At 52.3% G+C, this 13,957-nt stretch overlaps 1 protein-coding gene across 4 annotated transcripts in view; it reads left to right on the plus strand.

Moving 5' to 3' along the window:
* The first annotated feature begins 2,294 nt into the window (after positions 1-2,294).
* Positions 2,295-13,957, plus strand: part of CLASRP (CLK4 associating serine/arginine rich protein) — a 40,375-nt gene continuing 28,712 nt past the window's right edge. The window contains exons 1-6 of one of the 4 annotated variants that reach the window (XR_013348661.1): positions 2,318-2,337; positions 5,323-5,403; positions 5,900-5,976; positions 7,691-7,804; positions 9,400-9,497; positions 13,086-13,187. Coding sequence is in view for 3 of the 4 variants with exons in the window: in XM_077840721.1 (XP_077696847.1) it covers positions 7,706-7,804; positions 9,400-9,497; positions 13,086-13,187 (299 nt within the window). In the remaining variant the exon portion in view is untranslated. The other 3 variants (XM_077840720.1, XM_077840721.1, XM_077840722.1) reach the window with 3 other exon arrangements.

Consider the following 13,957-nt stretch of genomic DNA (forward strand, 5'->3'; position numbering starts at 1 on the left):
TTTTGTGGGAGGCTTGTACAGTGTCCCTTCAGGACGCAATGCTCCCAGTAAGCATTTACAATGGCACCAGACAGCCTTTTCAAAAGAAGGTAATCTATTAGTCACCTGGCCTACAGAATCTGACAGTCCTTAGAGAAGCAAAGGACAGGACAGAGTTCAGCCTGGCCAACATCAGGTCTCTACCCCACCAAGCTGCTGTAAGATCCATTTTGACCCCATCTCTGTCCCTTTGTGTTTGGTTCCATGTGTGTGTGCTGTAGGTATCTATGAGTTCAGCTTTTAACATGGCCACCGACCACTTTTCCCCTTTGTTCTCCTGCTTGGAGCCCTTGCTCGGCTTCCCTGCAGAGAGGTGGGTGGAAATCTCCTTCTTCTTGCCAGTTGGACACTCGCTAGGTGGAAATGTCCTGGCCATTGGGGTTTCCATTGTCTCTTTCACTCACCCGTGTAGACATTTACTCTGGTTTCCAACCAGGCTGCTGAATCAACACCTCATCCCTTCTCTTTACACTCAGTGCAAGACAGTGTAAAGCCCAAGGGGAAAGTGAGACACACATAGGTATCATAAAAATATTACCAGAATTCCCACATTTGTCACACCAAATACTGCCACTCATGCACCAGACTGACTGTTGTGAGATGTTCTATTTTAGGAACTTTTCAATCCCTGATTAGTTTATAAGAACGGCCATACTGGGTCAGCTCAAAGGTCCATCTAGCCCAATATCTGATTTTCTGACAGTAGCCTATGCCAGGTGCCCCAGAGGGAATGAACAGAACAGGTAATCATCAAGTGATCCATCACGCATCACTGAGTCCCAGCTTCCGACAAAAAGAAGCTAGGGACACCGTCCCTGCCCATCCTGGCTAATAGTTCTTTTATCTAGTTCTTTTTTGAACCCTATTATAGTCTTGACCTTCACAACATCCTCTGGCAAAGAGTTCCGCAGGTTGACTGTGCGCTGTGTGAAGAAATACTTCCTTTTGTTTTAAACTTGCTGCCTATTAATTTTGTTTGGTGACCCCTAGTTCTTGTGTTATGAACAAACAACACTTCCTTATTTACTTTCTCCACACCAGTCATGATTTTATAGATCTCGATCATATCCCCCTTAGTTGTCTCTTTTCCAAGCTGAAAAGTCCCAATCTTATTAATCTCTCCTCATACGGAAGCTGTTCCATACCCCTAATCATTTTAATTGCCCTTTTCTGAACCTTTTCCAATATCTTTTTTGAAATGGGGCAACCACACCTGCACACAGTGTTCAAGATATGGGCATACCATAGATTTATACAGCAGCAATACGATATTTTCTGTCTTATTATCTCTCCCTTTCTTAAAGTTTCCCAGCATTCTGTTCCCTTTTTCGACTGCCCCTGCGCATTTGAGCAGATGTTTGCAGAGAACCATCCACAATGACTCCAAGACCTCTTTCTAGAGTGGTAACAGCCACTTTAGACCCCATAGATGTAGTTGGGATGATGTTTTCCAACGTGCCTTACTTTGCCTTGATCAACACTGAATTTCATCTGCCATTTTGTTCCCCAGTCACCCAGTTGTGAGAGACCCTTTATGTAGCTCTTCGCACTCTGCCTGGGACTTCACTGTCTGGACTAGTTTTGTAGTATCTGCAAGTTTTGCCACCTCACTCACCCTTGCCAGGACAGACAGACCTACCCCCCCCCACCCGGGGGGGGGGGGGGGAGAGGCACCCCGAGCCAGGACAGACAGACAGACCTACCCCCCCCACCCCGGGGGGGGGGGGGGAGGCACCCCGAGCCAGGACAGACAGACCTACCCCCCCCACCCCGGGGGGGGGGCACCCCGAGCCAGGACAGACAGACAGACCTACCCCCCCCACCCCGGGGGGGAGGCACCCCTAGTTACCTCTCTCCAGCCTGGAAATGGACCAGTTATTCCTACCCTGTGTTTCCTGCCTCTTCACCAGTCACGGATCCAGGAGCCGACCTTCGCTCGGAGCCCAGGGCAGCTCCCCGGCCCGCAGCACCGAACGCGCCGCGCCAAGGACCCGGCGGCCAGGAGCGAGTCGAGTCCCCGCCCCCGCGCTCCTGCTTAGCGCTCCACACCCCACCCGCGCGAGGGCCCCTAGAGCGACTGCGCAGGCGCCTCTCTACCCCCCCCACCCCCGCCAGTTTATCCCAGCCCGGCCCCGCCCCGCAGGGCGGGCCCCAGTGGGGAAGGGGCAGCCATTAGCTGAGGAGGTAGAGCCACGTGATCGGCACCAGCCAACCGCCGATGGGGCGAGTCTCTCACTTTTCCGGTTCCGGGTCAATTTGCCGCGCCCCTCCGCAGGTGAGTGGTTGATGGCGCCGCAGGTAGGAAACTTGGGTGGGGTGACGGGAGCTGGGCACATTCCCCCCTCCATCTCCCCGGGGTGGGGCTGGGGGGGGGGTGACGGGAGTTGGGCACGTTCCCCCCCCCATCTCCCCGGGGCGGGGCTGGGGGGGGGGTGACGGGAGCTGGGCACGTTCCCCCCCCATCTCCCCGGGGCGGGGCTGGGGGGGGGGTGACGGGAGCTGGGCACGTTCCCCCCCATCTCCCCGGGGCGGGGCTGGGGGGGGGGTGACGGGAGCTGGGCACGTTCCCCCCCCATCTCCCCGGGGCGGGGCTGGGGGGGGTGACGGGAGCTGGGCACGTTCCCCCCCCATCTCCCCGGGGCGGGGCTGGGGGGGGTGACGGGAGCTGGGCACGTTCCCCCCCCATCTCCCCGGGGCGGGGCTGGGGGGGGGTGGCGGGAGCTGGGCACGTTCACATCCCCACCTTCCCCGTGTTGGGGGGGCCAGGGTTGATGGTAGCTGGGTATGTTCCCCCGCCCTCCCCTTGCAGGGCGGGCAGGCTCTGGGGCTAATGGTACCAGGATACGTGCACACGTCCCCCGACCCCCCCCCCGCCTTGGTGTGGGGCAGGCTGAGGATGGGGCAATCAGTGGTGGGGTAGGGCGACAGTACAGCCAAAATGGAGGAGCTGCCTGTACTGGGCACTGGCTCCTGCGAGCGGCAGTCGAACCCGCTGCTGCTGTCACCGCGGCAGGTTACTGGTAGAGCCCTGCAGTTCCACAGATCTGCTTTATATCCACGGATATCCGCAGCCACAGATATAAATTTTGTATCCCCACAGGGCTCTAGATCAGCGTTTCTCAAATGCTGCCACCATGGCTGCATGCAGCTGCCAGGGGCTTTTGCGGCCACAGCATCCTGGGCAGGGATTGGGGGGGGGCTTACCCCATTCTTGAGGCACAAATGCTGGATGAGCAGACAGCCGGTGTGAGTTTTCCACCTTCCCAGGGCCGGTGGGGCTCAGGCTTCCAGCTTCAGCACTGGTGTGGCAGGCGGCAGGCTCTGGCTGAGCAGCAGCGGGCTCCGGCCACTGGCTCTGAGCGTGGGGCTTCGGGCTCTCGGCTTTGGCTGCACAGCAGCAGGCTCCATCCCCTGGCCACTGGTCTTCGGGCTCATCCCCTCCTTATCACCTCTGGCCCCTGCTGCTGTCCCTGGCCCCTCACCCATCCACCCCATCACCCCTGGCCCTCATTGCCTCCCTACCCATCTCCCCATCCAAGGCTTAATTTGTCCCCTGGCTTGGGCTGAGTACATCTGTTGTGAAAAGTGATATTTGTATGTTTGTTAATGTCACTTTTCACTGTCTCCCAGCTAGCTAACAAGTGTGCTGCTGTGAAAAGCTATATTAACAAACGTACCAAGCAGACTTACTAGGTAGCAAGTCTTAAAAAAAAAACCAAAAAAAAAAAACCCACCACAACCAAAAAAGCAAAGGAAACAACAAAAAAATACGAGAACGTGCAAAGCACCCTATTTGGGTTTCTACTCTCTAAATAGAGACAAGTGTAGTTATTACTGAATCTGTAAAAAAAACAAAAAAAGAAACCCTACATAAATAAATTACAATGATTTGGACATGGACAAGTGCATATTTATTTATTTTTTCCTAAAGTTAGTTAAGTATTTTAGGAAAAATGATCAAAGCAGCCACCAGCAAGAGTTGGTGGATGCCCTCTGAGGCCACCAAAAAATGTGTTGTGAGAACCTGTGCAAGACATTAGGAAAAACTCCCTGTCAGCGTGGTTAAGCACCGGAATAAATTGCTGAGGGATGTTGTGGAATCTCCATCGTTGGAGATTTTTAAGAGCAGGTTAGACAAACAGCTGTCGGGGTGGTCTATGCCCGTGATTCTCAACCTATTTACCATTATGGGCCACATATGCAGTCCATAATGTGTTATGTGAGCCACATCCAATACTACCTGTATGGCCCTGAGTGTCATGTGGGCCGCAGCTGTGTGTTGATTGGGCCGCAGGTTGAGAACCACTGGTCTAGGTAATATTTAGTCCTCCCTTCCCATCCTACTGTTCTATGAAATTTGAGTGTGATTGTATGACGGGATTGCTTATGATAGGATAGGGCTCAGCAGCCCTGGTGCTCCCTTCTGATTTGTGCGTCATGTTCCTAAAAGTTTGTGCATCAGGGCTTCAGCCAGCTGCCTGCTGGGGTCAGGAAGGGATTTTGTTTTCTTCAAAGTATTCTGGGCTTTTTTTTTTTTTTTTGGCTTCCTTCCTTTGATGCCTCAAGCATGGCTCTAGGTGGAGAGGGGCTATTTGGTGAGGTGACACTGAGCACTCTCTCTCTCAAGTGCTTGGCTTGCTGGTTCTTGCTCACAGGCTTGGGGTCTTGCTGGCTGCCATATGTGGGGTGGAGGAGGAATTTTCTCCCGGGTCAGAGTAGCAGGAACCTTGGGGTTTTTTCATCTTCCTCTGCAGCGTGTGGGTGTTGGTCACTTGCCAGGATTATCTGGGTATATCTCACGGAATCATTTCCCTGCCATTGTGGGTGCCCCTTAGTCCCTCCTGTTCTCTGCCTGTGACACGTAATAGTCTCGTCTCCTGTGGACTGCAATGTTTAGGTTGTTTAATTTAGGTTTAATTTCAGTTGTTGGGTTTTGTGGTGTGGGTGCTGAGTGGTGTGGGTGGCCTGTGACACACAGGAGGTCAGACTAGATCATCTGAAGGGCCCTTCTGCTCTTAAGCTCTATGCGTCCTGCTGCCCCCCTCCCACCAGTGTGGTGGGGGATGCAGGGAGCTGATATCTAAGCACTGTCTCCCTGAGTGCTGTGGGTCAGGGTAGTGGGGGTTGCCAGGGTGTAGGTGCTGCCCCCTCATGCGGGGCAGGGAATGGGGGTGCTGGTGCCTGGGCGCTGCCCCCCGGTGTAGGATAAGATGGGTGCTGCTGCTGTCTAGGTGAAAGCTACTCAGCTTTAACTTCTGCCCATCCTATGCCCTTTCCATGCAGGAGCTTGTCAGCTTTTTCAGAGAGAAGATCAACAAGGCATGATGTAGCCGCTGTCTCTCTTGGATTGGGAATATTCCTTCAGTAGGTCTATTAATAGTGAGGAAAGCCTTCTGCCCTTACCCCTCAGGCTAGAGATGGCAAACTTGGAGCTGACAGAGCTGGGCTCCTGGGGGGGTTCCCGAGTAAGTTTGGGGTAGAAGCAGCAGCAAAGACTGCTCAGCCAGTGGAGCTCCTGGCTAGCCTGACTCCCCTCATGTCTTGGCTGTGATGTTGAGTGTGAATGTGTGGGCCAGGGCTCATAGCAGAGACCTTTCCCTGCAGAGTTGGAAGAACTCCTAGCCCATTTCTGCAGCCTCCCCAGGTTGGGGGCAGCGCATCTCCTGTTCTGTGCTGCGGTCAGTCAGGTGATTCTAGTGAACCTGTGCGGAGGACAGAGCTGTTCCTGCACACAGCATGTGTCCCCTTGAGGGAGGGACCCCCATCCCCCCACACTCAGAGACCCCTGGCCTTCGCTCTCTTTGTTGTAGCCCTGTGGTGTGCCTGCCCAGGTCGCTGACCTGCAGTGTTCTTTGTTTAGGCTCCTTTTCCCTTGGCTCATGGGCTGTGCTGAGTGAGCACGCAGCTGCTGCTCCCAGGTCTCCACGCTGCTGTTCTGTGAGTATTGCCCTTCTCCAGCTTGTGACCTCCCTGAGGTGTCTCTTGTGATTAACCCCCCACCCACCCTCATTCGGCTGGGCACTCAGCCCACTCGGAAGAGCTGGGTAACTGTTCTGGGGGGAATTTGTGGGCGGGGAAAGGCCTGAACGTGTGGTGTAAAGTGGACTGGAGGTGAGCTAATGGGGCTTTTCAGTCCTTTGCCTCCAGCCCAGGGCTCTCGGGGCTTGTTCTGATGTAAGCGCAGCCCACGTCTGCAGGGTGTCTTTGGGATGCTCACAATGCAAGCACCTGTCTGGCTTGCCCTCAGCCTTCAGAGGAAGGATGGCCCAGTAGCTACAGCACCAGCCTGGGCTGTGGGAACCCTGGGGTCAATTCCTGCCCCATCACAAACATCCTGTGTGGTTCTGGGCAAGTCACTTAGTCTCTCTGGGCCTCAGTTCCCATCTGTGAAATGGGGGTAATAGTCCTGCCCTGCCTTACTGGGGCATGGGTATAGGTACATGAAAGATTGACATGCTCAGATGCCATGGTGATGTGGGGGGGCAGAGAGGTATCCTGGTCGAGTCGGTGTTCCTGCTGCCCCGCTCGCTCCCTCTTGTGGTGTATTTCCTTTGGAATAGCTGTCCCTGTGCTAAGATGTTTTTCTCCTTTCATTTCATGCCTGTCTCTCTAATCTCAGTGCATTGTCATTGGTGCTCTGTGACTGTAGTAACCTCACTACAGTAACCTGACTGGCCAGTCTCAAAGCCAAGAGGCTGGTTTCCACCTCCTCAGGTAGAGACCAGATAGACCCCTTGCTGCGGTTATTGCCAGAAGCTGGGACTGGACGACAAGGGATGGATCGACATAATTGCCTGTTCTGTTCATTCCCTCTGAAACTCTGGCATTGGCCACTCTCGGAAGACAGGATACTGGGCTAGATGGACCATTGGTCTGACCCAGTCTGGCCATTCTTGTGTTCAGCCCACTTGTCCAGGATGCTCTGACTCTCCTATTCATGGCCCTTGCCTGATGCTCTCCTCTGTACCCTTCTGCCTAAGACTTTATGATCTTGGAGTCTCTCAGGGTGGGTGCCATGTAGCCAATTTTTCCTTTTGATTATGATCTCTTACAGCCTCCTGGTCCTGGAATGAGGAGAGCAGCGTGATGTTTTTCTACCCTAAAATACTTAGCCTAGTCTACACTACAAATTTACGTTGGTATAACTATGTTGCTCAGAAGTGTGGAAAATTCACACCCATGAGTGACGAAGTTGATGTAGGCAGAACTATGTGGATGGGAGGGCTTCTCCTGTCAACGTAGCTACCGCCACTTGGGGATGTGGAGTAGCTACGCCAACAGGAGAAGCTCTCCCATTGGTGTAGGTAGTGTCTTCACTAAGTGCTTCAGCAGCACAGCTGCACCGGTGTAAGTGTAGACAAGCCCTTAACATCTGCATTGTGTGATTGGTCCCCTGGGGCTGAGGCTTGGGGGAATGTTTGATTGTAGCTGTTGGTGATGGCTGTGGCATCCGCTGCAGCTCTCTGCAACAATGTGTGTTCCTGGATTAACCCGTAACTCTCAGTCACTGAGCTTGTTGGTGTCTGTGTGCAGAGTGGAGTCTGCGTTTCTCTCCTCGGCTGTGTGCACACATCCTAGAGTGCACCCCAGTCTCTGGGAATGCTGAGAGGTTGTTGCTTTTATTCAGTTCTGTGTTCCTTCCCTTTGACAGCTTGCAGACAGGAGGATGTGGCACGAAGCCCGGAAACATGAGCGCAAGCTCCGTGGGATGATGGTCGATTACAAGAAACGAGCTGAGCGTCGGAGAGAATACTATGAGAAAATAGTGAGTGCCCCTGCACAGTCCCGGCCCCGCCCCCGCCATCCCGGTCTGTGGCCTTTGCTGTCGGGTTGGGTACTGCTCCTGTTGTTTTCTGTTCCCATGTCTGGCTTTATGCAGCTTTACATATTGCTGTTCAGTTGCAAAGCACGCACAGGAAGCGTCCAAGGTGTGCGTCTGCTACTGCTGGGACCTTCGGCCCTTCCTCATTTCTGTGACTTTACTCTTGCATTAAGTTTTTGCCTTTAATGATAGTTAGGCCTGGACGGTTAGTGCCAAGTCTGTTTGCCTCGGGCTAGAGACACCTCTGTGCTGTGGGGTTTTGCTGTAGGTCAGGTGGCTACAAACCACATTATGGTGTCTCGCAGGGAAAAATTAAAGTGTCTGTGAAAGTATCGGCTTTCCCTGTGCACAGTGTGGGCCTGGACTCTTGATGCTCTGCTGGGGCAGGTGCAATATTCATTGTGCCTCCCTCCAAAGCTGAAATGGAACGAGGCCTTGTGGCAGCCACTCCTATTGCTTTGGGAGCTCAGCCCTCGCCTGAGAGCTGCAGTCCCCCTCTGCCTAAGTGAATTGATACATGTTGAATCCCATACCAACGTCTGACTTCCTGAGCAGCCTCTGTTTCAGCAGGCAGAACTGTCTCAGAGGTGCTGTGACCGCAGAGCAGCATGCTGGGCCGCTCCAAGGAGAGGGATGCAGAGTTGTGATGCTGACTGGCGGGCTGTGTGGTTATCATGGTTTGTTGGCCTGCTGTGCTCTTGTGAGGCATTATGTAGAACTGAATTCTTGCACGTTCAATTTCCTTTCTGGAAGAACAGAGCAGGATTACAGGAAACACTCCACATGCAGGAGTGCCTGATCTGCAGCTTGACTCTTGGATCAGCTCTTTGGCCTGCTTCCCTGTGGTGTGTCCCTCTCTAAAATGCAGTCCTGCTCTGAGCCATGGTTAACGCCATATCAAGGCTGCTCGGTTTACAAGTAAAATGTTTTTTTTTTTTCTAGCTGCCAGCATCACAGAATTCACCTGGGATCTGTGAGCAAACCTTGATTCTTTTGTTGCACAGCAGCGCCAGTAACAAAGGTTCTGCAGGCCAAGCCGGCTCTGCTGTACCACTTGTGCAGTCCCTCAGCCTTTCTTGGATGTGCTCAAGTGCAACTGCCTGCAGCGTAGGAAGCAAACTGGTTGACACATATGAAGGAATCGAATCCAGCTCCTTCTGTCTTAGCTGTGCTGGCTCTGCAGGGCTAAGAGCAGGGAAAATTTTTGTCACTAAAGGCATCAGGCTTGCCCCCGATAAGCACATGAGGCAGATTCGAGTAAGCAGGGGCTGCTTCTATTGTTGCTTTTCAGTGTAGCTTGGCACTTTAACTGCTGCTGCCTGAGATCCCCAGGATGTGTTTAACACCCCCCTGCACGTGGTACTGTCAGACTCTCTGCTCTGAAGGGATTTCACTTGTAGCTTTAATGAATGCTTAAACCCCTTACAAAGGCTTTGGACTCGGCCATTCAGTGTCTGCATAACTTGGTGCCTTGCTCAAACTGACCAGATCCCGTAAAATGCCAGCCTTATACATCTCGCTGTTTGTGCTTCTTCCAGAAAAAGGACCCAGCTCAGTTCCTCCAAGTGCATGGCCGGGCGTGTAAGGTCCACTTGGATTCTGCCGTTGCTCTTGCAGCTGAAAGTCCTGTCAACATGTGAGTAGCTTGAGCGGGCCCTGCCTGCTAGCTCTGCACTGACAGGCAGGGAGCATAGTGAAGCAGATGGGGATTGTGGCTGGAAGGCCCTCGAAGGGGCACCATCAACTTGCTCTCTTCGGTGTGTTTGTTGTACTGCTAGTGGGCTCCCGTAAGGTGACCACGTGAAGGAGAAGAGGGGGAAGGTCTGGAGTGTTCCTGTTTGTCTGCTTTTGTGCGTGGTCAGCGATGCTGAGTCCCTTCTGTGGCCAGTTTCTTCCCCTCATGTTCACACAGCACTGTAGAAATCTCTTTAAAAGGTGGGAAGAAGTGACTGTAAACCCCCCAGAATTGGTGGGAGGCTTGGGGCCTGTTGTACCTGAAGCTCCTTTGCTGTCTGCACTTCAGGCTGACTGTCCCTTGAGCATGCCACCTGCCAGCTCGACTATGCAAAGGTCAACGCGGCTTGGCAGGGGCATGCCATCTTGTGAGTACAGTTCTGTACCCTAGGGAGTGACCTTCCCCCCCCTCTCCCCACCCCATCCTTGGGGCATATGATCAGCATCTCAGCACAGGGACCTTGGGTCCAATCCCCAGGAACAGTGGAGACTGTGGAAATGGCTAGTTCTCCCCGTAATAAGTCAAGGTACATGAGTAGGGCCCTACCAAATTCACAGCTGTGAAAAACGCATCACGGACTGTGAAATCTGGTCTTTTGTGTACTTTTACCTTATATTACACAGATTTCACAGGGGAGACCAGCGTTTCTCAAACTGGGGGTCCCGACCCAAAAGGTGATGGGGGGGTGGGGGCGTTGCAAGATTACTCTACGGAGGTGGCAATATCGCGACCTTTACTTCTGCGCTGCCTTCAGAGCTGGGTGGAAAGAAGCAGCGGCTGCTGGCCAGGTGCCCAGCTGTGAAGGCAGCACCGCCAGCAGCAGCGCAGAAGTAAGGGTGGCCATGGGCAGCCGGAGAGTGGCAGCTGCTGGCTGAGGGCAGCAGGTCAGAGGTAAGGATAGCAATACCATACCATTCTCACTTCTGTGCTGCTTCTGGCAGTGGCGCGGCCTGCAGAGCTGGGCTCCTGGCCAGCAGCTGCCACACTCTGGCTGCCCAGTTCTGAAGGCAGTGCCACCAGCAGCAGCAGAGAAGTAAGGGTGGCAATAACACAACCCCCCTACAATAGCCTTGCGACACCCCCACTTTTGGGTCAGGACCCCTACAGGTACAGCATCGTGAAATTTCAGATTTAAATATCTGAAATAAGGAAATTATGATTTTTAAAATCCTATGACCAAGAAATTGACCAAAATGGACCATGAATTTGGTAGGGCCCTATACATGAGGCAGGCAAGGCCTTAGCCAAACCTGTTTGTGGAGCTGGGGTCCTGCTGCAGGTTTGTTTTGAGGGGTGGGAGACCACAGGGAACTGTTCTCTTGGGCACAGGCTGACTGTGGGACAGTGGTTTGAGGGGAGACTGTCCAGGCTCAGACCCTCCCTCCTCATGGCTCCTTCTGACTCTTTATCCTCCCTGAGGCAAGGTGGCCTCTTTTCAAACTGAGACAAGTTCAAAGATGTCTTCCATGCCCCACCCCAGGAGTGGGGCAAGTGCTGCATCTTGCTGGATAGAGGTGCCTCTGAAACCATGCTCTGCCTGGTGTTTACCTTTAGGAGAAGCAGGAACATCCAGTCGGCTCTTCCCCACTCTTGCAGGGCGCTCATTGATGGGTGGGCTGTCAGCTGGACTGGCTGCGTTCTCTGCTCTTCATTGGAGGGACGGGCATGAAGGATCTTTCCGCCAGCTGCCAAGTCTGAGTGAAATACGCAGGAACAAGCTGTTCTGAGGTGTCTGGCTCTGCCTCCTTCCCCTCCTGAGTGCTCAGTTTTCACTAGTGTTTTCCAGCAGAGAGCACACTATGTGGACAATTCCTAATGTTAATAATGAGCAGAGGCCCCTCCCTTGCACTTTATTTTAAAGGATCCCACAAGCCCCAGGAATTTCTTTTGGCAGCACCTCTGAGGAGATACCCGTTACACAAAACAAGTTCACTTGTCTTCCTCCCCACTGGGGTGGTGAGTAAAGTATGAAAGTCCAAGTGCACCAGTGTTTTTATGCTGGACTACTTCGCCCTGCTGAGGTGAAGAACAAGACTCTCAAAGGGATGGCACTAAGGCTCAGGGTAACAGGTGGCTGCTTGTACTAATTTAGGTGGAATAAATTGGTCAAAGAGTCAAAGGTGGTCACGTTACCTGGGCAGAGTGTTAATCAAGGTTCAGGGTTTGGTATACAGAGACCTCAGCCTGCGTAGTGCCATGGCAAACATACAATTAAAAATCCCTCTAGCTTTTTGTTATAGATGCAGGAGAAGTAGAAAGCGTAGAAGCATTTGAAATGTAAAGTATTAAGTAAGGCTTTTATTGCAACAGTATCCCTTGTTCCCTTTCCCTGGAAACCATTTTTAGAAGGGGAAAAATCCCTTGTGTGACAGTCTCTTAGATGTTATCAAAGATAATTGTTCTTTTTGGGGAAAAGAGAAAAGACGGGCTGGAGTTGTTGTTGTTAAGGTCTATTCCTGTTTCCTAGAAGACAAGACAAACACTGCTAGAAAAACACAGGCCTCTTTAAGACCTGGCAAACTTGCACCAGCATCAGGCTGTTTAGGGCCGAGCCTTTAGTTGCCTGTCTGATCACAGGCTTACAGCGGTGTTTACAAAATATACAGTCTTCGCCTGCTAAACCAGACTCTTATTAAATAGAGGGCAATGGGAGAAGGATAGGAGAGAGAAGAAATGAGGCAGAGAAGGACAAAGGCGCACAAGGAGGTGCGGGACAACAATCTCATATCCCAGATAATTTTCAGGATTTAGCCGGTGGAGGTGGTGCTGTCATCTGGGTCCCTCTCTTTGGCCTGGTTTGGTCTGGACTTCTCTTGGGATTAGAATGCCCAAGGCTTAGCGGTGGTATGGTGGATACCAGTGTTTCAGAAGATGGTGGGGGTAGCAGCCATCACTCCTCCTTGTTTTAGTCACCCAGCATCGTTCTTGTTGATTTTTTTTCCCCCTAAAATCTTTCCTTTTGAGGATCCCAAGACACAGTGATGAAAGGAATAGCAGACTCCTTCATTATTTTGTTAATCAGTTAGGCTTAGTTTTTGACACACCAGTTTGGGGTTATTGATTTCCGGTCCCATGCTTTTTTGTTTACCGGGCATGATGTCCATCTCACATACTTGAGTTATATCAGGAGGCCTTTCTATTTAGACTCATTTTGTTTTTCTGTCTCCGTTTGGCACCGTTATTGTTATAGATTATTGTGACATTTGATGAAGTTTTATCCACTTTCCCACGGTTAGGCTTATACCTGGGGTAGACCTACTGTGCTCCGATTGTCACTACACGCTGGCTCTGGCTAAGAGCGTGTCCCATTGTGTACCATGCAGCAGAGCCAGTGCACAGATGTCACGGGACTGAACTACGTTGGGTCTAGACTGAGTGCCCCAGCACCTCTGCCTTCTTCTTCATAGCAGTTTGTCTCTGGCAGGTCTGTCATTTGTCCCAGTTGAGGTGCTAAATGACTTTGGTTTGTCTGTTGCTCTCTTGCTGCAGGATGCCCTGGCAAGGCGATACGAACAACATGATCGACCGGTTTGATGTGCGAGCTCACCTGGACTACATTCCCATGTACACTCCACCACTGCTCAACCCAATGTAAGCCATTTCCATGGAGTGCTGCTTGGGAGCAATGCTCCGGAAGCCCCCAACCTCGTCCTTTCTAGCAGGGCATAGAGTGCTGGGTGATCAGTGCAGACCAGGGGGACTCGGGAGCATTCCGTGTTGTTGCTGTTGGTATCCCTTAGGACATAGGGTTGGTAAATGTAACCTGACCCCTGACTTTCCAGGCTGTCCAACACTGGTGATGATGGGGTGCTGCAGCGGGTTCTCCAAGCATGGATCTGCTTAACATAGCTCTGAAAGGACCCTGTGGCACTGGGATTCCATGTTTCTGATTGGTTCTGGGTTGAGTGTGCTTGGCTTCCAAGTAAAAAGACTGTTTCCTCCTTCCTCCCCATCTGCCGGCTCTGCAGACCTGACCCAGGCTTGGAGTCATACCAGGGTCTCTTTTCACATTTCATTGCTATAATGTTCTGCCAAACAAATAAGGGGCCCAGGGCAACTCCATGAGCTTGCCCAGGTGTGGCTGATGGGAACAAAGCAAGCAGGGCTGCTGTGGTTGAAGTCTTTGCTCTATTGGCTCTGCAGCCCTAAGAAAAGCCAAAATCATTGATGGGGGAGGCCATCGGTTCACATATGGAGCAGAGCTAAGTAGAAAGATCCATTTACAGAGTCCATTTTGGAACAGAACGTCACTAAATGGGGTTTTCCCTTGAACAACTGATCTCTGGTACTTCCAGCTCTGACTCCAGCATTAAAGGGGGCTGGGATCTCCCTTAGTTTAAAAATTTGGTAAGAATTGCCAA

This window comes from Eretmochelys imbricata, chromosome 23, assembly GCF_965152235.1.
Source record: "Eretmochelys imbricata isolate rEreImb1 chromosome 23, rEreImb1.hap1, whole genome shotgun sequence".
In the NCBI taxonomy this organism is placed as follows: Eukaryota; Metazoa; Chordata; order Testudines; family Cheloniidae; genus Eretmochelys; species Eretmochelys imbricata.